The following is a 27,139-nucleotide window of genomic DNA, read 5'->3' on the forward strand; positions in this document are numbered from 1 at the left end:
AGAACTCCAGACTTCAAGCTCTGTACTTGCCGATGACATGACCCCGAATTCCAATCCCTGAACTGCAGACTCACTGGTGACAGGACCCCAAACTCCAGGCTTTGAACCCCTGCCTTGCATACCTAGGGGGTAACCAACCCTCGTGCCTCCTGTTTGCACAGACATCTGATCTCAGGACCCACCAGCTTGGAAGAAATCACAAGCCGGTGGGCCACCGGCTCTCATCCTTGATAGTCCAAGTTGACACCGCTTGCAGTCCTGACATCCATGGATGTCCTTCATGTTATGTCCACATCACTGGCCTTTGAGCACAGAGTGGAGGTCCAGATTTCAGCCTAACCTCTTAACTCTCCCTAAACCCTAATCTGATGCCCATTTTGTCCCTAAAGCCTTCCTTTACAGCTTAAAAAAAAACTAAGTCCGAGGCATGCCCTTGACAGAGATTGCAGCTTTGTTCCATCTTGACCGAATGGTGGAGTTGGTGCTAATGTAGAAAGAACAGGCAAAAAAAGAAAACTAGTGGGAGCCTGGAGTTGCTGTATGAGCCTGCATTCACTTTGTTGGCTGAAATAATCTCCCATGCTGTAGGTTCTTAAATGTAGCTGGCAGTCAAGTAAATAAAGTAATTAAAACTTCTGCTGGCACTTAGCTTGTTCCTACAGGACTGGCAACCCCATTCAGATGGATAGGTTACTGTATAGCTGTCTTCCCTGGTCTAAAACATAAGAATTGTATGTGAATCTTCTTTTCAATACGTCATTATTGTTCTGCACTGCTCAGTGATGTGCTGGGCGATGATGCTTGATCTTTATGACATCTTTGGGTTCTGCCTTTAACCCATAAGCAAAAAGAGGTCAAAGTCTTTCAGAGGCGTGGGGTGCTAAGAACCTGCTGGTCTCTGGGAAACCAGTGGTGTGAGTCAGTGCTATATTTGAACCTTTTGTTGTCAGAGTGCCCTGATTCATGTTCCGCTGATGGCAGAACTGGTGCAAGTAGTGCAGTCTCAGCATTATTGCAACAATTTAACTGTATCACACAATTCTGCCCTTTGTTTTTGAAGTAATCAAATTTCTAGATTAGTTTTAGATTTTATATGATCGTTTTAATCAATTTTCCTGATCTCATGCCTTGTCTGTGTTGGTCCCAGGACATGCGTACTCTTCCAATCTCGTTTGCAATGGCATCTAGTTCATCTGCAATTAGTATGGGTAATGACATTCTGTATATCCGGTGTCTTTTTTTTTGCAAGAATCCTTTTACCTCCAGCCTCAGGGTATCATTTTTGCTTTTTCTGTGGAAATGGAAGGAACTCTCTAGAAAATGACAGCTGTAATTGCACTATTTTCCCAGTAGATGTCAGCAAATACCATGAAATAAAACATTGTAAGCTTTTCATGAAAATGCATGACTGCCTGATACTGCTTCAAGCCGAATTTCAGTAACCAAAGACATTTGTAAAGTGCTTTCACTTTGCTGCCTTAGCAATCTTTTTTATCTGATAAAACCTGCTCAGAGTTGTGAAACTAAAGGCACTTTGATGGAACATTATTTGAGCGCAAATAATGGAAATAAATATATTCTGGCTTCCTTTATGGTTTTTTTAAATGTATATAGCAAGGAAATGAATGTTCTCACAAGGCATGTTTTGCTCATTTTAGGTGGTAAAATAACGATTTAAAATGATGAGGGGGCATGTTGAATTAACCACCTCAGCTATTCAAATGTACCTTCCTGGTGGAATAGGCCTACAGATAATTAGGATTGTGGAAGATGCCTTTGAGCTGATCTTTTATCTTGTTGTAGGGATGATGTTTTGTCCACAGTGACTGACTAATGGCTGGAAATGTGTGTTTTTTTTCCCCTCCACCTATGTATATTCAGTGGTCCAAAACTAAATGGTTAACAAAAGCTGAACCATAAAAGGCTTGCAAATCTGGGGTTGTATGTGTAGCCTGACAGACAGTGGTTTATTATGATGGCACTGCAACTTGGTATTTTGTTGATGCCTTTAGAGATGTTTGAACAATGGCAAGCTTTTCACAGGTTTACAACCTGTGGTTTAAGACAGCAGTAAGGTCCGTCTGTTTTGTGATTTTATTCGCAGAACAACAAATGACCTGCAGCAAATTCAGTCTTGTACAGATGTATATGCAGATTCTTGCATTTAGCTCTACTACACGTTGAGAACCCCTTATCCAAAAGGCTTGGGGCCAGAAGTGTTTTTGGATTTTGGAACATATATTGATGTATATAGCTTGGGATCGCCATCTTTTCTGACTGAATTTATGTGCTTGCTGGTAAGCAGCCTTTGTCTTGAACTTGATTATCACGCATCTATACTTACAGTAAAAATTATCACATGCCATTAATATAACAAAAATATAATGTGTGCTGGGTAACAAAAGCAGCACTGCAGCATTGGGAGAATACCTGAATCAGCTGTTGCACAACAACAAAAAATGGCAGGCTTTCAGTCTGCACCTACGATGCTGTGTTTTGATTAGAAGGTTACAGTACATTGTATTTGTATTTTACCTTTTTTTTTAGGTTTTATGTAAGGTATAAAGACATTCAGCATTGTAGACTTGTTCTGTAGCTAGATTTTCATCAGTGATGACATTGACAAACTCGTCAATGAATTTCTCCGCTGCTTTGTGATCAGCAGACACTACCTTCAAATTTTTTTAAAAATCTTCAATGCCATGCCTTTTCTTAAATTTCTGCTATCAGCCTGCTGAATATACATAATTACCTTAAATTTTCAGTTCATTGTGACTGATCTTTGCTTGTTTCATGATCATCATACTGTTAAGGGCATATATTCACTCTGACTCTGATGAATCCATTCTTTCAATACACAATCGATCTCTTCATTTTTCACTTTATACGGTGTTTTTCTGCTCATCATTAACTCCTGTTCATTACAAGTGTGAGGTCACTTCTCAGAACTGTCTGAGATGTGCAGAGAACTGCAGCTTGCCTGGCAACCTTCCAAGCGCATTGCAGAATTTTCCGTTTATAACGACGTGTCAGCGCTCGCAAAAATTCAGAGTTTGGAATATTGGATAAGGGGTACTCAACCTGTATTCATAATAAAATCAGAACTGGATAAGCTGAAAGTGAAAAAAAAAACAAACTTGTGTTTTCTCTAATCTGTAATAAACAATTAAATCTAATAGATTGTTGACCTGTGTTTCAGTAAAGATTTGTTTTCAATATCGGTCAGGCAGAACTCTTAGTTTCAAAGTACTTCTAATTGAAAGAGCTTTCTTGCAACCACATTGTACTGCAAACTGTGAGCTCCTGCTCACTCTGGCATCCTGAGACCTAAAGAGCCACTTGTCACAGGTATATATGTTCTTGTGCTGTTTTCAATCTGTTTAATGAATATTTCTGGCTGCATCACATGCCATCAATGGCATTAGGCTGTAAAAATATGTTGTGTTGAAGTGAGATTGAGTGCCATTTTGTTACTTTGAAGAATGATATTTCATTGGCTCAGTGATGTTCGATGTCTTAATGTAAGTACACATTCCCTTCACTGTAGAAGGGAAAAACACAGTTAAGAGAAATGCACAATTTGATCTTATTAAGAAAGAATATTGAAGTTAGAAGAGCTAAAGGTAATTGTTTTCTCTCCCCCAACTGTATCTACAGAGAAATACTTAAAACATTTTTGAAGGTAAAAATAATTCCTACTTCAATTTTAACTAGCTAATTAAACAAGATACTCTAACTTTATGCTGATAGGGCATGGGATGATGGTGAGTTAATACTGTATTAGTTGGTAAATGAAATATTGATTATGGGAAAAAAAACATTTGGAAATAGAGACTTCTATTTAAATTAGGGAGCTTTTATCATATCTCAATTTTGGCATCGAGAAATAGTTTGAAATGTTAACTTGTATTTTTACAGTTTGGGTCAAAAAACTTGACTTTTCCAACAGTTCTTAGATTTTGTTTGCAAGACACCTCCAAGGGTTCAGTTTACCATTTGCATACACTGTTCAATAGCAATTATGGTAGAGATGTTTTCTTTGGTATGTAGTAAAAGAATGCCCATCTTTTACATGTTTTGGATAGAATAGAAGTTGACTTGACCATCTGGAGTTTCTATTAGGTATGCTCCCAATTCCATCCAGCATAATGTATGGAACCTTTGCAAAAGATTGGGTGGATATTGATTACATCCCAAATCATTTGAACTTGCATTTTCCTGAATCTGTTGATTATAAAATGGGTCTTGTCTACTGGCATTGTTGAAAGCTTCTGCTGATTGCCCTGGTTTAGGAATATTCCTCAAATTTCAAAAGACTTTTGAATATAATTTCTGGTTTGTAACTGAAAAATGCAAGTCTAGGACAACAACTTGTCTTAAGAATTTGACCAATGTTTTAAATCAGAATCAGGTTTATTATCACCGGCATGTATTGTGAAATTTGTTAACTTAGCAGCAGCAGTTCAATGCAATACATAATATAGAAAGAAAAAAATAAATAAGTATATCAATTAAGTATATATATGTATCTTGAATAGATTAAAAATAGTGTGAATACAGAATAATATATATTTTTTAAGAAGTGAGTTAGTGTTCATGGATTCAATGTCCACTGAGAAATCATATGGCAGAGGGGAAGAAGCTGTTCCTGAATCGCTGAATTATGTGCCTTCAGGTTTTTGTACCACCTTCCTGACGGTAAAAATGAAAAGAGGGCAGGTCCTAGGTGGTGGGGATCCTTAATAATGGAAGTCACATTTCTGAGCAACCACTCCTTGAAGATGTCTTGGGTACTGTGGAGGGTAATACCCAAGATAGAGCTGACAAATTTTGCAAATTTATTTAGCTTCTTTTGGTCCTATGTATTGGCAACCCCCCCCCCCCCCAATTCCAGACAGTAATGTAGCCTGTCATACACCTATAAAAGTTTTTGAGTGTTTTAGTTGACAAATCAAATCCCTTCAAATCCCAATGAGCTGTAACTGCTGTCATGTCTTCTTTATAGCTGCATTCACATGTGGGGACCAAGTTAGATCCTCAGAGATCTTGACACTCAGGAACTCAAAATTTCTCATTCTCTTCATTTCCGATCCCTCTGTGAGGATTGGTTTGTGTTCCCTTGTCTTATCCTTCCGGAAGTCCACAATCAACTCTTTCATCTTACTGACCAACACCCTACAAAAGCATGTTAAAACTATGCAATGAAGTGTTGTAAATTTGCTAGATACTGGCTAAATTGGGACACATTGGGATCAGTACAGTTTGGCCCAATTAAGTGGCTGCCCCAATTTGATGAAGTTTCACAGAAATGGTTAAAAAGGTATGAAAGTATAAGCTACCGTTTAACTGAGTAGCAAATTACGTATTTAAATGAAGTATAGAACAAAACAGAACATTGTCAATGGTACTATGGTACGATAAAACTCTGTATTAGTTCCTAATATTTTTTTGTGGAGGGATTCAACCAATGTTTGCTGCTGTGTTGTTTTGATTGACTCTAAATGCACAACATCAGTGCAGACACCTACTGCAGATAATGGATTGCCTTCATATAATGCTTCAGATGATTGCATCCTCCAAATCATCATTTTTGTTGTAACATTCAAGATAATTGTTGATACCTTCAAAGTCTTCGTAGTTCCTAACTTGAAGTAGTGTAATCAATTCATTTTCACTCCCGGCATCTCTAAGACTGAAACAGCAGTGAACAGAACAGTTCTGATTTGCCTTAGTGCTTATTTCTCGTCAGCTATCCGTGACAAAAATCACTGCTTTTTGATCACAAGCACACTCAACTGACGTTATTTAAAAACTTCACTCTAAGCACGGTGCACTACCTAACAACCACACAAGTGTGTGCAGCTGACACTAGTTAGAAACTGTCCAGCAACAGTCTCCTGTCCCAATTAAGCAGCATGGTGTCCCAAATAAATGAAGAAAATCCCGGCTATTTTCCCAATTAGTTTTTGTTCTTTAAGATTTGTCCCAGTAAGCAGCTGCCCTGATTAAGCAATGCCCAATTAACCAAAATCTATACTTGGCAAGTCTGTCAGCATTTGTCAGTCAATTAATTTACCAGAAATGTTACATTTGTTATTCATAATATAGAAGCTTTCTAATTTGCTAAGTATTTCCAGCATTTTCTGTTTTATTATTTACTTGCTTAAGGTCATCGTCCAATTTTCACCACTGTTGTTACGTATTAGTTACAAGCATATGAACCTTGATTTGTGTTTGTGGAAACAAATATGCTATGTGTTAACAACTGATGGGAGAATGGAAGATGGATGATCCTTATAATATTCAGTTAACACTTAACACGTTTTGCTGCCACAGTTAAGCCACATGTTTAATAATCTTCATGTGATGCTCCATCTTCTCTCATTGTAATATCATATAATATCCCTTGATTTCCTTAATATCCAGGCGTTTTATCATTTTCCTTTTTAAATTAGCATCATGATGAGCAACCACACCTATCTGAGATAGACCATTACAAATGCTCACCACTCTCCATGAGAAGTTTTCTCTGTGTGCCTGGCCAAAATTGCTTGCTCACTCTCATTTTGTGACCTTAACCAAGAGAATTATCCTCCTTCCCTTCAGGTCCTTAAATTTTTTGTATTTTTGTTGAGATTTTCTCTAAGTCTTGTAATATCTGGAGAATATCGCTTTGATCTACTCAATCCTTCTTCTTATGGCAAATGAGCCATCTGTAAAACTAGTCAACTGAACTTTAACTGCAGTAACTCTGATTACTACATCCCATCCTTTTTTTTAGGTAAGGAGGCAAACAATATACTTGCAGTATAGCTATACAATATTCTTGCAGTAGGTTCTTCCTGCACTTTTATTCACCTCCTGTAACAAAGTCTTAAGTATTACTATAATTCTTCATAATTATTTGTTGTGCCTGCATCTTTGCTTTCAATAACTGATATATGAGCTGACTCAATCTCTTATTATTACAAAACATTGCTCTGTTTGGTGCACTAAAGTAGATGACCTGATTTTTTCCCACATAGTGTAATCCATATATTTCCATATTTACTTGCAATCTAGAAGTAAGTAATGATTCTATGCTTGCACAATGAGCAATCCCATTCATCCATTAATTTTCCCTATCATCTGTTCTTCCCACATAGCCATCAATTCTATCTTCCAGTTGTGCTCAGGGTAATTCCCAATGACCAATTATCCTACCATCCCATGTGAAACCAGCTTGCCCTGAAGAAACTCAGGAGATCATAGTGAAACATTGCAAACCCCAGTTGGTTTGTCTATATCCCCTTTCAGTCTCTTGACACTTTCTCTATTCACAATCTCAGCAAATTTAACATCATCACCAAACTTAGAAATATGACATTTTGTCAACTTAGACAAAGCATCATCTTCTTTTCCTTCATGTGCTTTGCACGTTACATGCTTGGGCGATCATGACTTTCCACATCGAACGATCCCATGCAGCGTCAATGATATCTCGCACACTTAGATCTGTTAGTTCTTTCACAGTGTCCATATATTTTCTTCTTTGCCTTCCTCTTCCACGTTTCCCAGGCATACGGCCTTGTAATGTAAGGCATTCTATTTCTCCCTTTCTGATGACATCGCCCAGGAATTTAAGTTTCCTCTCATTTGATGTTCTCATTAAAGATCTTTTTGTATGGGCACGTTGGAGTACTGTCTCATTAGTTACTCTATCTCTATATGATATTTTTAGCATTCTTCTAAGAAACCACATTTCTGTTGCTTCTAAGTTTCTTTGGAGTTCTGGTGTTATAGTTCATGTTTCAGAAGCATACAGCAAGATTGACCAGATATCACATTTTAGTAGCCTAAGCCTTGTTGTCATAGAAATGTGTCTGTTGGTAAAAATGGGTTCCATTTTTTGGAAGTTGGTTTTGGCAATGGCAATTCTTCTTTTTATTTCTACTTTACTTCTAGCATCTTGTGATATAAAGCAACCAAGGTAATTAAAGCAGGTCTTTTGTTCAATCTCTTGGTTACCGATGTACAATTGGCAGTTGGGAGTATCCTGCTGTTTTGCTATTACCATACATTTGGTTTTTTTACAGTTGACGGTTAGACCAAAATCTGCACTTGTTTGTACTACTTTCTAGGTCTTCTGCAGCACTTGCTGTTAGGGTGGTATCATCTGCATATCTTATATTGTTGATGTTAACACCTCCAATTTTAATCCCATTTAGGTCTTCTATTTCTCTGTGAATCATTTCACTATAGATACTAAACAATTCTGGTGAGGCAACACATCCCTGTCTAACTCCTCTTTGAATTTTAGTCGAACTGCTTATATTATCAATTTTTACCGTCATCGTTTGGTTTCAATATAAATTTTGAAGTGGTTGTTGGTCCCTTCCGTTAATGTTTAGTTTAGCGAGAATCTGAAATAATTTTTCATGTTGCACTTTGTCGGATGCTTTAGTGAAATCAATAAAACATTAAAAGACATCATTTTGATATTCAATTGCCCTTTCTGAAAGCATTCGTAGTATGAAAATTGCGTTCCTAGTTCCTCTATCCTCAATAAACCCATATTGTAGTTTAGAAGTTTCTGGCTTTAACTTGTTTTTAATTCAACTCAGAACAATTCTCAACAAAACCTTATTATGTGACTCATAAGACTGATTGTTCTATAATTTCGCAGTTAATAGTTCCAAGAATTTTTGGCAGAATTATAAATACTTATGGGATATTGTGCGATATCCGATTGGCTGCTTTTTGTTAAATTAAGGGGTGACCCTTTTAATAGTAGCATAATCCAAGCCTATGCGCCAACAAATGATGCAGATGAAGAGGATATCAACAAGTTTTATGAAGATCTCGACAGTGCTTATGAGCAATGTAAATCTCAGGATATAAAACTAGTCATGGAGATTTTAACACCAACGTTGGACAGGAAAGGGTTGATAACGTCATAGGACCCTTTGGATTAGGGGAGAAAAATGAAAATGGAGAATGGTTTACTGATTGGTGTGTCAGAAACAACCAATACTTGGTGTAAAAACATCCATGTAGATTGTGTACTTGGATTAGCCCTGGAGATAGAACAAGGAATCAAATAGATTTCATTACCATCAATTAATGCTTTAGAAATAATATCACAAATTCTAAAGCCTACCCAGGAGTAGACTGTGGTTCTGATCACCATCCAGTAATAGCTACCATTAAAACAAAATTAAAGAAACTGAAATGTGGAAAAAAGAGAAAGAAGTATATGTTGGGAGAACTTAAAACTGATAGCATACTTAAGCAACAATTCAAAACAGCTGTAGAAGAACACCTCAACGAAAATGAAACAACACCTATTTGGGACAGATTTAAATATGCTATACAGCAATCAGCAGAGGAGATAATCCCAGTACAAGAAATCCAACACACCAACAAGGGGTGGGTAACCCAAGAAATTCTAGATCTGATGGAGCAAAGAAGGTTAGTGAAGAATAATGAAGTGCAGTACAGAGAGCTAGACAGACAGACCAGACAATTGTGCAATATTGCAAAGGAAGAATGGCTGAATCAAAAATGCAATGAAGTAGAAGGCCATATTAACAACAGCAAAGAAATGCACAAGAAAATTAACGAAATCACTGGAATTAAGAAAACCTCCTCTACAGGATGCATAAGATCAGCAGAAGGATCCATACTAACAGATCCAGATAAAGTATGTGAGAGGTGGATTCAGTATATAGAGCAGCTGTTTGAAGATAATAGAGGGGAACCCCCAGATATTAAACACCCTAATTCTGGCCCACCTATTACCAAAGAAGAAATAACTAAAGCAATGAAAAGCATGAAACATGGTAAAGCCACTGGACCTGATGAAATTTCAGTGGAAATGATACAAACTCTAGAAGATCTGGGCATAGATATTCTTTTTGAACTGTTTAATGGCATATATGAGTCTGGTGTATTGCCTGACGATCTCTTGAAATCAGTATTTATAACTCTGCCAAAAATTCCTGGAACTATTGACTGTGAAAATTATAGAACAATCAGTCTTATGAGTCACATAATACAGATTTTGTTGAGAATTGTTCTGAGTCGAATTAAAAAGCATTATATAGATCACAAATAACCGGGGCTCAAGCACCAATCCTGGTGGTACCCTGTTAAAGACAGTCTGCTGATTTGAGAACAACCCATTTCTTCTCATTATTTTCTTTTCATCCGATAAATGATTCTCGGTCCGTGACCTACATTGTCCCCAGTTCTATGGGCTCTGCTCAGTGTTGACTGAAAATCTTCTGAAAATCCAGTATGCCATGCCCAGTGGATCCTCCTTAGTGATTGTTCCAGTCACATTCTCAAAGAGCTCCAACATGTTAGTCAAAAGAAAGTTTTCTGTCATAAATCTATGTTAACTCCATTTCATCCTGCAAGGTGTTCTGTCGCAGTGTCCTCTTTTATGGCTTCCAGTATTTTCGATGCTGCCAGCACTAGGTCAGATTGGTAAATTGGTTTATTATTTTCACATGTACTGAGTCACAGTAGAAGGCATTGTTTGCATGCTATCCACACAGATCACTTCATGTTATCGGTGCATTGAGGTAGTTTGTGTTACAGTTACACAGAAAGTGCAATGTAAGCAATAGGTACAAGGCCAGAACAAGTTGGATAGTGAGGTGAAGAGACAGTCCTGTCATACTAGGGACTGTTGAAGATTCTTACAACAGCCCATTATTTCCATTTTGTTGGGTTATTGAAAGCCTTCTCCCAGGAGCTAATCGCAACTGGGCAACCTGGAAGTGCCTTAACAGACTTAGGACTGGTGTAGGTCGTTCAAAGGTCTCACTAAGGAAATGGGGATATACAACCAGCCCGACAACTTGTGAATGTGGAACTGAGCCACAAGCTATGCAGCATCTCCTGCAATGCCCATCGCTAGAGGAACCCTGTACTGTTGCAGATCTTGCCAAGTTCAACAACAAGTCGCAAAAATGTGTCCCGTTCTGGCTGGGCCATGTATAGACTGTCCGTGGACACAATAAGCAGAAGACTATCACCTACCCTTGCATTTTCTATATTAACATATCGTTCTGTCTTCTTCTGTATTTTTTTTCTTCTGTGTTACTCAATCATCACGCTCTTGTGAGCTTTCTTCCTTACTCACTGGCACCCAGTTTGAGCAGTAACAAGATAGAGATTGGGCTTTACAGAGAAAACAATATTGGTGTTGACAGATTCATGAGGAGAGCAAGTTATTCCATCAAACTGAGAAAGAAGCAAATCTCTTTACAGTATGAAAGAAGGCTACTTCTTTTTCCATCATTTATCGATGTTGTTTCCCTTTTTGTAATTAGAGTAATAGAGTTTTTACTCTTTTACGCTGTTTACTATCTTTTATCATTGAATTGTTAAAATGACGGTGGTTGTCCAAAAAGCAAAGCTCGTCCTTCAGCGATAAATATTTGGTGGTTCTCCTGTAACTTTAACTGTTGTGAGACTTGCAGTGATGGTAAGGTTTAAAGAACTCTGAAGAGATTGAAAACTGGAAATATTCCAACTATGCTGTAAAATCAGTCCAATGCTAATTATATGTTGAATATCAAATATTGTACTTAAAGTATTGTGGCAGCATTTCTATCATAAATCGTTGTTCCAAATGTAATATAAAGGAAAGTGTTTAAGATTATCAACATGACAAACTGAAGTGTTTTATAAAGTGATTTACAATATTCATCTCAAAGGAGAAACTCTTCTTATATTATGATTGATGATGGCAGAAAGTGAAGAGTGAAATTTTTTTCCCCTCAAATTAGTGACAAGTTATCTAACCTTTTTGTGATAGCAATATAATTATAGGTCAGCAAGTAGGAAGAAGCAGGCGTAGTTTCATAAATTGCAATTCGATACAACAAGCCATCTAATCAGTGGTACTTTACAGAGTGGATTTTAAATAAGATTTGAAAATAATAGTCTTAATTAAGCTATCAAAGGATAAAATGAGCTTTGAGCTTAAATCAAATATTAAATAATCAAAATGAAGGAGAATAATTCACAGTTTGCCCACCTTAAATTTTACTTTATTAACCTAGGTTGATTGTTTGTTTGATTTCTGTTGGACTGAAATTGTAGAGGTTGAATTCAAACATTTATTATAGAAGCCTGTCAGTGACTTCCGACATGAAACACCAATATTCGCTGTGACCTCAGATATGATGGATTGATACTTTTCTGTTTTTTCCCCTCTTTATTTTCCACTATCAAAGGAAATGTATTCGAAGGGAATAATTCCACTCTTTTCAATGAAAACGGTGCACCGGTTGGGAGACAACAAATTTGAAGTCATTTCCTTCAACAGGACTTTCACTTTCAGGGTTGAAAAAGAAGGTAAGAAACAGCATACCCAAAAATGTGGTGGTGTTAGTTTGGCTTGCTGTTGGGAATCCGTAGAAATTAAATGTATGCTCATGTATATATAATACACCTTTCCACTGATCTATAAAACTCAGAACTACTGCCCTTTACCTCACTATCATTAATTAACTGTCCAGTGAACTGCAGTTCGACTTTGAGTCAGTAACACTTCACTGATGAGTTCAGTTCATCTCCTGTGATATTCTTTCACATGGTCTCGATGAAGCTGTCAGTTCTGGAGTGTCTTGGTGTGGATCTCTGCCTTCCAAATATGTTGAGCAATGTGATTCCTTGTGAGGAGCTCCTTCATAAGGTATCCCAGAGTGTACCAGAATTTGAATTGCAGAAAATCAACTTGCATGTTCCTCATGTTATTTAGATAACTTTTTGCAGCTTCAAGCAATACAATGAAACTGAGTATGACAGTGGAGAGAACTTCTAAGTACTTGCATTTGTTATGATATATATATCCACGTATCTGCATCTTAACATCATGCCAAGCTAAACTATTCCATGCTGCAAAGGTTATCTCATTTGTTAAGTTATCGCATTTGCCATATTACATTGTCACATTTTAGCACAGAACTCATTCCTTCAGTAGTACATTCTGAGTTCTTGACCTTAATTGAACAGTATGCTGCCTAACAACACTTAATTGAATGGTAGGTTAACACAGTATGTGGCATTTATTCTCTGGATTTGTCCACATCTATTCATTTTTAAACAAACAAATGCAAATTTGAACTGAAGTGTTGATTTATTTCAGCTGTTTGAAGCTTTCTAGTAGATAACCAACTGCTAAAATTAATGTGTTTTTTTATTTACATAAAAATATCACTGTCAGTGATACTTCAATGTATTGTACTATGGTCTGAGACAATGTATTGGGAAATAAAATTCCTGTATTGGCTGTGCGTAATTGTGGGGCACAGATCAAATAACTACTCCTCCTTAATGTGCGTGCCATTAAAATCAACGAGCAATTATTGTGGAAAGCAATTCAATTTCTGCTTGTGGGTGAAGCAAGGTTGTTAGTACATGTGCATGCAGCAAGCAAAAGTTTAATTGAATTTAGAAAGGAGTGCCACACTTGAGAATGTATGCCTTATACAGTATGCTGTCTTAATCCAGCTGCGTATCAGTTTTCGTATTCTTGGTTCTGTGGATTCAAAGATTCAAGTTTATCACTCTAAGTCAGTAAGACCAAAGAATTGATTGTGGACTTCAGAAAGGGTAAGACAAGGAATCCCTCATTGAGGGATCAGAAGTGGAAAGAGTGAGCTCCTTTGTGTCAACATCTCTGAGGACCAAGATATTGATGCAGCTACAAAGAAGGTGCAACAGTGGCTATATTTCATCAGGAGTTTGAGAAGATTTGGTATGTCACCAAAGGTACTCTCAAATTTCTACGGATGTACTGTGGAGAGCATTCTAACTGGCTGCATCACCATCTGGTGGGGGGAAGGGGTGGAGGGGTCAACTGTACAGGATCAAAGTAAGCTGCAGAGATTTGTAAACTTAGCACCACCACGAGCATTAGCCTCTGTAGTATACAGGACATCTTCAAGGAGCGATGCCTCAAAATGGCATCATCCATCGTTAATGACCCCCACCACCCAGGACATGCCCTCTTCTCATTGCTACCATCAGGGAGGTACAGAAGCCAGAAGATGCACACTCAACGTTTCAGGACTAGCTCCTTCCCCTCCGCTCTCAGATTTCTGAATGGACATTGAACCCAAGAACAGCATCTCACTAGTTTTTTAAAATTTACATTGTACTACTTATTTAATTTAACTATTTTTTATAAAGGTGTGTGTCTGTGTGTGTGTGTCTGTGTGTGTTTGTCTATATATATATATATATATATACACACACACATACACACACACACACACACACACACACACACACACATATATATATATATACACACACACATATATATAATTAACACACACACACACACACACACACACACACACACACACACACACACACTCACTCACATATTAATTCAGTTTTTTCTCTATTATTATGTATTGCATCGTACTGCTGCCTCAAAGACGACAAACTTCATGACATTTGCTGGTAACATTAAACCTGATTCTGATTTACATGTATATTGAAAAATACAGTTAAATGGAATCCGTTTGTTTGAGTTAATAACCAACACACTCGAGGATGTGCTTGGAGGCTGCCTGCAATGCTCGGCAGAACAACCCAGAATACATCAAGCAACAGAACAACAGCAGCAAAACAAGCCCCATCTCTTCCTCCCTTGCTCCCATCCACCCACACATAGACACAGTTGTCCAACCCCACGGCAGACAATGTTCAGCCTCCAGAAGACTCGGAGTCAGCATGTCATTTAGTCTGCTGTGATGGTGTGGAATGCCAGTGCAGATATTAAAAAAACACAGATTTCAAATTCCCTCATGTAATATTCCTCAAGTAGGATGATAGCACAGGATTTTGTTCAAGTTTTGTTGATAGAAATAGTGTCTGTATATTCACTGCTTTGAAGCACAATTCAGAATATAAACGGTGTACTAACTCAGACGAAGCACAATTCTGTCTGAATCTAGAAATTTGCGTTGTGCAGTCCAGTGCAGGATTTGAGCTCGTGATCTAAGCTGGTTTTTCACTGTAGCACAAAAGGAATGGGGTAAAGCTGCTTTATACCTCCCAGGTAGCATTGCTGACCTTGCCCTTTCCAATCAGCTATGCACATTCTGAACAGGAAGGGATCGGAGTGTCAGCACCCATCCTGACAACCTCGAGGGATTGGAGTGTCAGCACCCATCCTGACAACCTCGAGGGATTGGAGTGTCAGCACCCATCCTGACAACCTCGAGGGATTGGAGTGTCAGCACCCATCCTGACAACCTCGAGGGATTGGAGTGTCAGCACCCATCCTGACAACCTCGAGGGATTGGAGTGTCTGATGAGATCAACTCCTAATCTCAAAGTCTACCTTTTTGTAATCATACTTCTCACTGGCTACCTGTACTGCACTCTCTCTGTAGCTACTGGAGTTTATTCTGTATTCTGAACTGCATGAATGTACCGTTGAAATGAATTGATCTGTATGACAGTATGCAGGACTGGCTTTTCACTGTTTCTCAGTACATGTGACAATAATAAACCAACCTAGCAACGTGAATATGTGTGGCTCCTAAGTGGTCTTGTTAACCACTTTTGAACCTTTCAAGTTTTCCAAGAAAAAAATATGAAATAAAGCATCGAGTCATCCACAAAATATTTTCTGCACTCGGGAGAGATTGGAAAGACCTCTATCTCACAAAACAGAAGAGAAGGCTCTGATGCACATATAATCTGTGTCTGTTAACAATGATGCAGCAAACTATGAAGTTTGTACTACCTGCTGATTGACGACACACATCAGTTCAAAGCACGTTTATTATCAAAGTATATATAAATTACACAGCCTGGAGATTCATCTGCTTACAGACAGCCACAAAACAAGAAACCCAAAAGAACCCAATTTCAAAAGAAAGACCATCACCCAATGCACAGAGAGAGGGAAAAAACACAAATTGTGCAAACATTAACAGCAAGCAACAGCATTCAGAAGAAAGTGAGTCCATAGACATGAAGCCAGGAGCAGGCCCATAGCCTCAGCCTCAGTTCATCACACAGCAGGGCAAATCATCACAAAGCTGGAGTGGCTGGAGCGGTCTCATAGCCTTAACGCCACAGAGAGCAGTACAGCGGGTAGAAACGGCCTGGCCCTCGCCTCTGGTCCAGACACCCTGTCTTTTCAGTCCATTTAGGCCAGCATTGAAATTTTCCAAACACCAGCTGGTCCCCCGGACTAGGACCCGGGCCCTGCTGCGGCAATACACTCTCTGCCTGGGACCTGCCAGCACGTTCCAGCCTGTATCAGACTGCTCAAAATCGGCCTGGCACTTAGATTGATCCGACTGCGCTCTCAGTTTAGATGGACAGTGTCCGAAACAAGCCCGCTCCCACTTTTCTCCAACTCCGTCTTGAACGGGCCTCGATCTTGCTCCGACCACTTCTACTCATACATGCCGTGCTTCGGCATTTCATCATACCCTTGCGCCTCAACCCTCAAGTCAGCCTCACCTTCACTCACCTTTTCATTGTTTGTGGTGATAGTTTACCGTAATTTTCTACAGTCAGAGTGTTATTAATAAAATACTTAGTTGTATTTCTTGCTTTATGAAACACCAGTAAGCTGTCACCCACATTAAAAAGCACCATCTTAATCAGAGGTCAGAATCGTAAGTAATTGATGGTGGATAAAGGCTTGAAGGGAGATGCACTTAGACTGGATCAAGTATAGGTTGCCACTCCGTGACCCTGACTCTTTGCTCTCTGATTCCTATTACTCTGCCACCTCTGCCTCCTCTGCATCCGGTTAGCTCAGACCATTGTTTCCGATGTTGAGACACCACAGTCTGCTTCTGACCATCTGCAGTCTCCTCCACAAAATCTACAGCCTTCAATTAGCCAACAGGTTGCCACTGCTTAGGGAAAGTAGCCTTTCTTAATAATGTCTAGTACAAAGGGGGCTTCTGGCCTATCAAGCCTGTGCTGTCTCCCAGCAGACTAACAGCTGCAGGTCCCATTCTCCGCTCCCTTACTTTTCCCCTCCCACAAATCCACAATGTCCCTTTCATGTTTTGCTACTTAACAGCACTAAATGATAGTCAGCAATGGCTGTTGAACCTACCAGCCCAGCGATGTATGAAGTAACTGGAGCACCACGGGGAAACCCACTTGGCCGCAAAGACATTACTCAAGGTGAGGTTTGAACTTCATTCCCTGAGACTGCGAGGCAGCAGCCCTTGCTTATATGAGGCTTCATTTGGACTGCTGCCTCTCACAGAAAACACAACATTGATTCATAAATTCCATACATTTTGAGAGGATTTCAATTATAGTATTGTTTTGAAATGTTCTTATTGTAGATTACTCCTTTGAATGTGAGGAAATATTCTGTCAGTGAAAGAAGAAATGTAAGCAAACAGTTGGTGGTGGAACGAGTTCAAGACGTGGTTACTAGCATCCATTTAGTTACTGGGTCATAAGCACCAAAATAGGTGCTTATAGCCCACTGATTTCATGTTGATGATCAGAAACACACTTCCATTAATGATACAGCACATATAAACCATTCTATTTCCTCACATTTCCATCACCTGCCCCCAGATTCTACCACTTAACCCATACAACAGTGTCTAATTAACATACCAACCTTCTTGAGGGAGGTAAGTTGAGTATTCGGGGATTGGGGAGAGAGCTGCGTAAAGGTATGTGGAATCTGAATCGGGTTTAATATCACCACATGCATTGTGAAATTTGTTAACTTCTGTACCTCCTTCCTGAGGGTAATATTGAGAAGAATGCAGGTCTTGGATGATAGGAGTCTTTAATAATGGACACCGCTGGTTGAAGATGTCTTGGATACTGCTGGAGGCTAGTACCCATTTTGGAGCTGACTAATTTTACAACTCTCTACAGGTTACTTTGATCCTGTGCAGTAGCTCCAACAATACCAGACTTCACGTCGTCATGTGCAAACTTCACGCAGATTGCACCAGAGGCTAGGATTGAGTCCTGTTGCTAGCACTGTGAGGCAGCAGCCCTACTGGCAGCACCACCGTCAGATGGTTTCTTCAAATGCCTGAAGAAATTTACCACAAACCAGCTTGCAAATATTGCATAATTCAACTCAAGGGGCTAATGACGGGATGGGAGAGAGGTTAGAGACTCAGCTTTTGAGAGTGTGCAAGAGGGAGGTGTTAGCTTGAACCGTGAGCTCTAAGACATCAGTGCTGGAATCAACTCAATGTTTTGTATCAGTTCAGCTCATTACCTGCTTTTTTTTTGCATACCTCCAATGGATGTTCACTGCACTTACTCATATACAGACCGAACCAACTCTACTGATATGTCAGAGTCAGCTGTATTATCACTGAGTTATGTCCTGAGTTGTTCTGTGCCAGAAGTACAGAGCAGGGCATAAAAATCACCAGGTTTCAATGAACAAACAGTACAACAAAGAAATAGTGAGCTCCCGATGAAGGGTCTTGGCCCAAAACATCGACTATTTATTTATCTCCATAGATGCTGCCTGACCTGCTGAGTCCCTCCAGCATTTTGTCGGAGAGGTAGTATTTGTGGAAGTCTGACAGTGTGGACCCTTCATGGATGCCAGTACCTATGGTGTGTTCTGTAGCAGTCTCGATTATTCCATTTACTTTGTCCAAATCCTAGCATTCATTTTGTAATAATACACCATTTTAGAGAAAATATGGAGAAAGAATGGAGGTGAATTGTATCTCTTCAGAAAAAATTATTGTATTATTATAAACACTCATTTAAGAAAAGAAATTTTACTTAAAAAAAAATAAAAGAGCAGCGGTGACCAAGTTACAAAGGTGAGACATGAGGTTGACTCCACAGTCAAGTAAAACTGGTCATCTGTGCTAAAATGCTAACCTATCGTTATTTCAGAGTGCAGCTGATTCTATATATTATAAATCAAAGTATCATTTAAGGTTCCTCGAATCACCATCTCCTCTATCATTCAGTGTTTTTATCTTTAGTAAGTTTGCAAAGAAATTTTTGCATTTTCAGCAGAACATTTGGTTAAGTTATGTTGCAGCCTCCTCCCATTTCTTCTAAATCTTGTTTAATATACTTCTGAAAGGACAATAAGTATCTTGAATGTTTGAATTTACGTGACTTTCTTTAACAGGTGATAGAGATGACTGGATCAACACAATTTTAAATGCGTTAAAATCTGACTCCAGTGTCCTTTCACACTTGAATAGTCACTCCACTATTACTGCTGACAAGTATGGTTCTCTGGAACTAAGGGGCTACAAAGCCAAAATTTTTGTTGTATTGAGAGAGAGCAAAGTTTGGCTTTATAAAAGTGAACAGGTAAGATGAAACAGTTTAATTTTCCCTATTATAATTTACAATACTGTATCAATTAGCAGTCGATTCCTTGCACCTGATTCATTCAATTCAGAAATAAATAGTTTTATTTCGATTTATGAGTGTGTTCTCTAGATCAGTGTTTTTCCTGTACCTGAGTATTTAGGTTTGAGCACCCTTGGGACCACTTTGTTGTGCTCAGTGTTCGTATTCCAATGGTGATGGGTCATCAAGGAAAATCTCATTAACATGGCTCTGGGATTTGTTGAGGAGAAAATCAAAAATGATCAACAATCATTTGTACATTTTGTAGAGAATTTAGTACTAATAGCCAATTAACATGGTACTCTCTGCAGTTTGCTGTTCTGTCCTTTCAGGATGTAAAGGTCTGTATTTTTGGATCCTAAAGTTATTTAATCCCTTCTCCATTCCCTCATTTTCATTATTTGCTGACTTATTCACACCTCACAGGTTTTGGTGAAATGAAGAATAAGCCAGAATTAATAGTTTTTAATCAGGTATAGTCCATGTGTGGTCTATAACCAAAAATTTTGTTTCTAAAATATACTTTTGTGTTTAATTATTTGACATGATTAATCACTTAATCATTCAATCTGATTTTTTTCCAATCATCTTTCCCATTGTATCTTTTGATCCACTTAGTAAGTTTTGGGTAACTTAAATAACTAATAGTGGATCACATTCTGACATCCTATTTTTTTTTGCGTTTTTGCCTTAAGTAACAGATTATAGATATGCACACACAAGGACTATCTAGTTTTCTTAGATCAAGGCAATGAAATATCTATAATTACAATTTCCAGATGAGTGCTAATAACAGAATTGCATTTAATTTAATTTAATTTGCTTTTTTTCCCCCTTTGGATTGCTACCACAAATGGTAAAATACATGTCTTTGCAAGTAACATTGATAAACTGGAACCTTACAAGGAAACAAAGATGACCTAAATACTGTTAGGCTCTGCATTGTATTGCTATGGTTATCGTTCTGCTGAAACTTTGTTGTCATGTCACATTTATTTTATTACTTCTGGTTTGTAGAAATGTATTTGGCTTACAAAAAGTAACCAAATACATATTTTACCATTCTTTACTCACCGGAAAGTTTTTTAAACTCATTTCATGCTGATTCAAGCTTCAGTTGAACCATTTCACTCTCAACCTCCAAAATTGAAGTGCCATAGTAACTTTTTTAAACCTTTATATTTTGGTAACATTGATCTTCATCCCTCCTTATATTAACAATAATACCTCTTTCCATTTTGTTTATCCCTTTTTAGAGGTCATATATTCTGATACCTAAATTTATCAGAATGGACCAATGTTAGGTTTGTTTTGTCTCTTTCCATGTATGAAGCTAAATGACACTTCAATATGCAGAAATACTTTTTTTAATCTGTAATTTGCTCATTATTATTTTCTTTAAAAATGAATTTGGAACAAATGCCTTATTGCACCCCTCCAAGTTTTGTCAGTGTGGTGTTGTCTCAGAGTCCTGATGTTATCTAACCTGGGCATTACTTTCTACGGTGTCAAAGGTGAAAAGTAATTTGGGTTAATTGTGTTAAATGTTGTCTTGCAGTTGTCCTAACTCCCCTTGGTGAGTTGCATTAAGAAATGGGGATTTGATAATTTTCCTCAGCATTGTATCATGTTTTAGAAGCATTGTTGTCATGTTCTTCAAGTCTGGAAGAAGTCCCAACTACGTAGATTGAACAGAACTGTTTGATCTTTTGGAATAAATGGTGAAATTTATTGTGAACTTTTTAATCTTTTTTTGAAATAAATGGTAGATGAGACATGGATAACCATTTCGTTTTGCTTAAAAATACCAAATGTTTGTTTTTATTTTAAAGGATTTTAAAGGTGGAGTTGGTATTACAGTGGTACACACAAATGTGGCAACAGTAAAAGATGTTGATCGTAAATGTTTTGAACTATCTACTCCATTCCGAAACTTCAGGTAAAATGGTTTGATATTACACTGAAGTTATTTTGAATTTTATCATGTTTTGTATGCTGTCCACTGGAAATGCTTCATAATCAATGACGTTGTATCTACTGTGCAATCACTGTCGTAACCCAGAAGTAATAATGTGCATGGCTCAAGGTCCTGAAAGCAGCAATGTACAGTGATCAGTTGATGATCTTGAGTTTTGTTAACTGAGGGAAATATAATGGTCAGGTCAATGGAGGACTATATTTGCTCCACTATGGTGCCATGGCATAATTTGTATCTGAAAACCGACACCTTGATTGTGAAACGTCAGTACGTTAAAGTGTTCAATTACTCAGAGATGAGCTTGAATCCGTTGGGCAAAACTCTCATAGGATTTTCCACCAAGTTGTTTGTTGGCCTTGAACTACATGTACTATGGATGCCCAAAATGAAAACCCAAATTTTGTGCAAAATATATGTATCCTTGCAGCATTTTCCTCATTTTCTCCAAAACATTCAACTACACAATTCATTTCTATTAAATTTTATTGAAATTTAGGCCTCATGTTTTTCTATTATGGATATCAGTTTGTTGACATTAGAAAAGATTGTTAAATACCAAATTTAACACAGCTGGGAGCATACTAATTTGTTTAATTGAATTTCTGTTACACTGACTATTAATACCATGGTAGACATGGACATCAGTAAACTCGAATAGCAAATTCTCCTAGAGGGTCTGCTACAAAAATGGATAAAGTTTCTTGAAGCAATAATACTTAAGGTCTAAAGTAAATACAAAAGAAAATAATTTGCTGTGGGCTCGAAGACCCAAGGTCTTTGCGATCTTCAGACACAGAGCTCGAAAAAAGCGACGAATCGGACTTTTAAGATTGTAAACCAGTGGGTTGTTGTTATGTCTCCCGCTCACTGTGAAAATGAGGGACACCTCTCTCTCCCTTGCTAGGGAGAGAGAGAACCTGTGGGTTGTCAAATTTGGATGAAGTGCGAAGCTTATGGGTTAACTGCAAGGTCTGATTCTTTGCTATTGCTTAGCACACGGTTGAGCTCGGTAATGATACTGATGCTTGTTTTTTTTTGCTGGTGGGGGGAGGGGGGATCATTATTCACTGCCCCTTACACATGAGGGAGGGGGAGCTGGGGGGAGTGACTTCTGGAGTTCTCATGTTTAACTGTCGCTCGTTCTTTGGGCACTTCTGTTTTCGTGGATGTTTTGCGAAGAAAAAGCATTTCAGAGCGTATATTGTATACATTTCTCTGACATTAAACTTGACCTTGAACCTTTGAAAACTGTAAGATTATATTTGGAAGCGTAGCGGTTATGAATAGGGGTTTCGTGGCAGTTGTGGTTATCAGATACTTTACTCACCACTCACTATTGAGGTGATGCATCCTTTGGGCTTTGACCTGTTAAAGCCAGTTGTAACACAATTGTAATTGTACAGCTCTGTGAAGTTAATAGAAATTGCCCATAATTTCCAGTGCTGTAAACTAGAACTGCATAAAGTGAATAACCTACTTTTTTTCCCCCTTAGGCACAGCAGCAAAGTGTCATTTTGAAAGCTACATAAAACTTAAATGTTCTTGCAGCGTTAGTTGTTATTTTTTTAAGAAAGTTTCAGCTCCGTTGACATGTACTGAAAAGAAAGCAAATGATTGCTTAAGAAAATTGACTTTTATATTGCTTAAGCAAGAAATTATTTTTAAGAGACGACTAGCTTGTGAGGATGTGTCAACCCAGCACCCAGAATCTTATTCTCTACAAAACAGAAATGTTGTGACAGCACATTTCTTTCATGTCATTTGTAAGGTATAAAACACTCAGTATATTTCTTGGCTTTAAAAAAATGAGGATCAGTAGTACGCATTAATTACCATATTCCTATCTCAAACACAGGCCACTGGAATAAAATCAATGCAAAATAGATGGGAGTGAGTGGAGTAGCTTAATTAACACACTAAACAAGTGCAGTGACAGTGTTGATTATGGAAATGCACTTCCTTCACAGCAACTACCCTTGAGATACAAGTTTGTGCATAACGTATGTGAAGCACCTTCAATTACTCCAAAAGACTGAGGTTTGGTAAAAATACTGAATGGCTTTTATTCGCTGTACAATACGAGCTCCACGGTGAGTGTTTGCCCCCGGACTGAGGGGGGAGGGGGCAAGGCGAACACCTTTATACAGGATTCTGTGGGAGGAGCCACAGGGGCAGTCAGCAGAGGGGTGTGTCCAGACAGGTAACTGAGTTACAACATATATATATGGATTACCACATTCACCTCTCCTTTTTTTAAAAAGAGTCCCGCACGGTGAAGTGACTGACAATATTTACAAGAAGTATATTTACAGGTTAAGTCTATCAGGCGGTCGAGTCCGTCGCTGTGATCTACGCAGCACCGGCGGTGATTGCACCAGCGATGGCAGTTGTGCTGGCTCCGGCCTGACTTCAGGTGCCAGCAAGTTAGGCGTCGGTAATCCCTCGTGTGTGTGCGTCGCGCCTGGTATGGGAGTGTCGTGTGGTGTCTGTATAGGGTTTGGGGTGCACGGTGTCTTGTAGGTACATACATTGGTGGGTACAGGGTCAATAGTCACCACAGACTGTTCAGGGTAGGGGCCCGGAGCTCCTGCGGGCGCCAGGTCGCGGATGGAGACCGTGTCCTCCCGCCCATCAGGTAAAACCACATAGGCATACTGGGGGTTCGCATGAAGTAAGTGAACACTCTCGACTATTGGGGAGTATTTATTGCTCCCCACATGTTTCCGGAGCAGCACTGGCCCCGGGGACGTCAGCCAAGATGGTAGGGTGGTTCCAGTGGTTGATTTTCTGGAAAAAGAAAAGAGCCGCTCATGAGGGGTGGCATTGGTGGCTGTGCATAACAGGGAGTGGATGGAGTGGAGTGCCTCGGGAAGGACCTCCTGCCAGCGGGAGACCGGCAGTCCCTTTGACCTGAGGGCTAAGAGTGTGGCTTTCCACACTGTACCATTCTCCTTCTCTACCTGTCCATTCCTCCGGGGATTATAGCTCGTGGTCCTACTAGTTGCAATTCCCCTAGCCAGTAGATATTGGCGCAGCTCGTCACTCATAAACGAGGACCCACTGTCACTGTGGATATAGCATGCGTATCCGAACAGAGTGAAGAGCTTGCGCAGGGCTTTTATAACTGATGTGGTAGTGGTGTCGGGGCAGGGGATGGCGAAGGGGAACCGCGAGTACTCGTCAATTACGTTAAGAAAGTACACATTGCGGTCGGTGGAGGGAAGGGGGCCCTTAAAGTCAACACTCAGTCGCTCAAAGGGGCGGGTGGCCATGATGAGTGGTGTCTTTTCGGGTCGGTAGAAGTGCGGTTTGCACTCTGCGCAGACTTGGCAGTCCATGGTCATCATCCTGATCTCCTCAAGGGAGTAAGGCAGGTTCCGGGCTTTCACGAAGTGGAAAAGCCGGGTGACTCCCGGGTGGCAAAGGTCTACATGTAGGACGTATAGCCGGTCAATCTGCGCGCTGGCGCATGTTCCCCGGGATAGGGCATCAGAGGGCTCCTTGAGCTTCCCAGGCCTGTACATGATGTCATAGTTGAAGGTGGAGAGTTCGATTCTCCACCTCAGAATTTTATCATTTTTGATTTTGCTCCGCTGCTGATTATTAAACCTGAATGCAACTGAGTGCTGGTCAGTTAGCAGGGTGAACCTTTTGCCGGCAAGATAGTGCCTCCAGTGCCTTATAGCTTCCACTATGGCCTGGGCCTCTTTCTCTACCGCAGAGTGCCGAATTTCAGGGCCTTGAAGGGTACGGGAGAAGAACGCCACTGGTCTTCCTGCCTGGTTGAGGGTAGCAGCCAGCGCAAAGTTGGAGGCGTCACTCTCTACTTGGAAGGGAATGGCCTCATCCACCCCATGCATTGCTGCTTTGGCAATGTCCCCTTTTGTGCGGTTGAAGGCCGCGTGGGCCTCGGCAGAGAGGGGGAATGTGGTGGACTTGACCAGGGGGCGGGCCTTGTCTGCGTAGTTAGAGACCCATTGGGCGTAATATGAAAAGAAGCCCAGGCACCTTTTGAGGGCTCTGAGGGTATTGGGAAGAGGGAGTTCCAATAAGGGGCGCATACGGTCGGAGTCATTCTCCACGATACACCCAAGGATAGCAAGTCGGGTGGTCCCAAATACACACTCGTCCTTGTTATAGGTGAGGTTGAAAGATTTGGCCGCTTGGAGAAATTTTTGGAGGTTGTTGTCGTGATCCTGCTGGTTGTGACCACAGATGGTGATGTTATCCAGATATGGGAACGTGACCTTCAGTTGGCACTGGTCCACCATCCGGTCCATGCCCTCTGGAAGACAGATACACCATTCGTGACACCAAAGGGGACGCGCAGGAAGTGATAAAGCCTGCCGTCCGCCTCAAAGGCAGTGTAAGGGCGGTCCTCCCGGCGAATGGGGAGCTGATGGTAAGCGGATTTTAGGTCGATGGTCGAGTACACCTTGTACTGTGCTATCTGATTGACCATATCTGCGATACGGGGTAGGGGGTACGCGTCGAGCTGCGTGAACCTATTGATGGTCTGGCTATAGTCCACGACCATCCTATTCTTCTCCCCGTTCCGAATAACGACCACCTGCGCCCTCCAAGGACTTGTGCTTGCCCCAATGACCCCCTCCCTGAGCAGCCGCTGCACCTCCGACTTGATGAAAGCTCTGTCCCCCGCACTGTACCTCCTGCTTTTAGTTGCCACAGGTTTACAGTCAGGGATCAGGATGGCAAATAGCGGTGGGGGAGGGATCCTGAGGGTGGAGAGGCCGCAAGTGGTGTCGGTAGTGTGGCAGTTGGCATGGTGTTGGGTGGGATGCGCGGGTCGGTGTGTGTGTGTGGTCAGTAGCGGGGTACGTGACATATCTCTACGAAACAGGGGATTTATGACAGTGATTGGTGGGAGGGGCCCATCATACTTCATTGTCACGCTTTTCAGGTGGCTCTGGAAGTCCAACCCCAACAGCACAGGGGCACACAGTTGAGGCAAGACCAGTAACGTAAAGTCCCGATATTCTGTGCCCTGCACCACTAGTGTCGCTACACAACCCCCCCAGATGTCTGTTGTATGCGACCTGGAGGCCACGGTGACCCTCCGACTTACCGGCCGTATCATGAGTCCACAATGCTGCACCGTGGCCGGGTGGATAAAACTCTCCATGCTGCCTGTGTCAAACAGGCAGCTTGTCTTGTGCCCCTCCACCAGGATGTCCATCATTGACCTTGCGAGCTGGTGGGGAGCGCTTTGGTCGAGGGTCACGGAAGCCAGGGTGGGGTCGCTGTCTTGGTCCGGCGTGGTGGGGTGCCCCGTGAGCACCCATTGGTCGTAGGCGGTGGGAGGTGGCGCCGACCAAGATGGCCGCCCCCATGTCTCCCACGTGGTGGCGGCGGGCAGGGAAGATGGCGGCAGGCAAGATGGCGACCCCCACGTCTCGCACGTGGTGGCAGTGTGCAGGGAAGATGGCGGCCCCCATGTCTCGCACGTGGTGGCAGTATGCAGGGAAGATGGCGACCCCCACATCTCGCACGCGGCGCTGCTCGATCCCGCTCGCGGTTTTGACTTACAGACCTTGGCGAAGTGGCTCTTATTTCCGCTGCTGGAGCAGGTAGCTTGTCGGGCCGGGCAGCGTTTCCGGGGGTGCTTCTCCAGTCCGCAGAAGTAGCACTTCGCAGACTCACGACTGGTGGCAGCCGAGGTTGATTCGCCGGCAGGTTGCGGGGTCTGCGGCACCCATGAGGGATCACGTGCCTGGAGAGCCTCGGAGTTATGCAGAGTGGCCTCCAACGTATCAGCCAGCTCCATTGCCGAATTTAGGG

General features: G+C 40.6%; 1 protein-coding gene across 3 annotated transcripts in view; it reads left to right on the forward strand.

The window, feature by feature from the left end:
- The window catches only part of arap2 (ArfGAP with RhoGAP domain, ankyrin repeat and PH domain 2), a 396,901-nt gene that overhangs the window by 176,581 nt on the left and 193,181 nt on the right, over window positions 1–27,139 (forward strand). For all 3 annotated transcript variants that reach the window (XM_063043320.1, XM_063043318.1, XM_063043319.1), the window contains 3 exons: window positions 12,231–12,351; window positions 19,133–19,320; window positions 21,195–21,301. In XM_063043320.1, coding sequence (XP_062899390.1) covers window positions 12,231–12,351; window positions 19,133–19,320; window positions 21,195–21,301 — 416 coding nt within the window. The remainder of the gene's footprint in view (window positions 1–12,230; window positions 12,352–19,132; window positions 19,321–21,194; window positions 21,302–27,139) is intronic.

This window comes from Mobula hypostoma, chromosome 3 (assembly GCF_963921235.1).
Source record: "Mobula hypostoma chromosome 3, sMobHyp1.1, whole genome shotgun sequence".
Lineage (NCBI taxonomy): Eukaryota > Metazoa > Chordata > Chondrichthyes > Myliobatiformes > Myliobatidae > Mobula > Mobula hypostoma.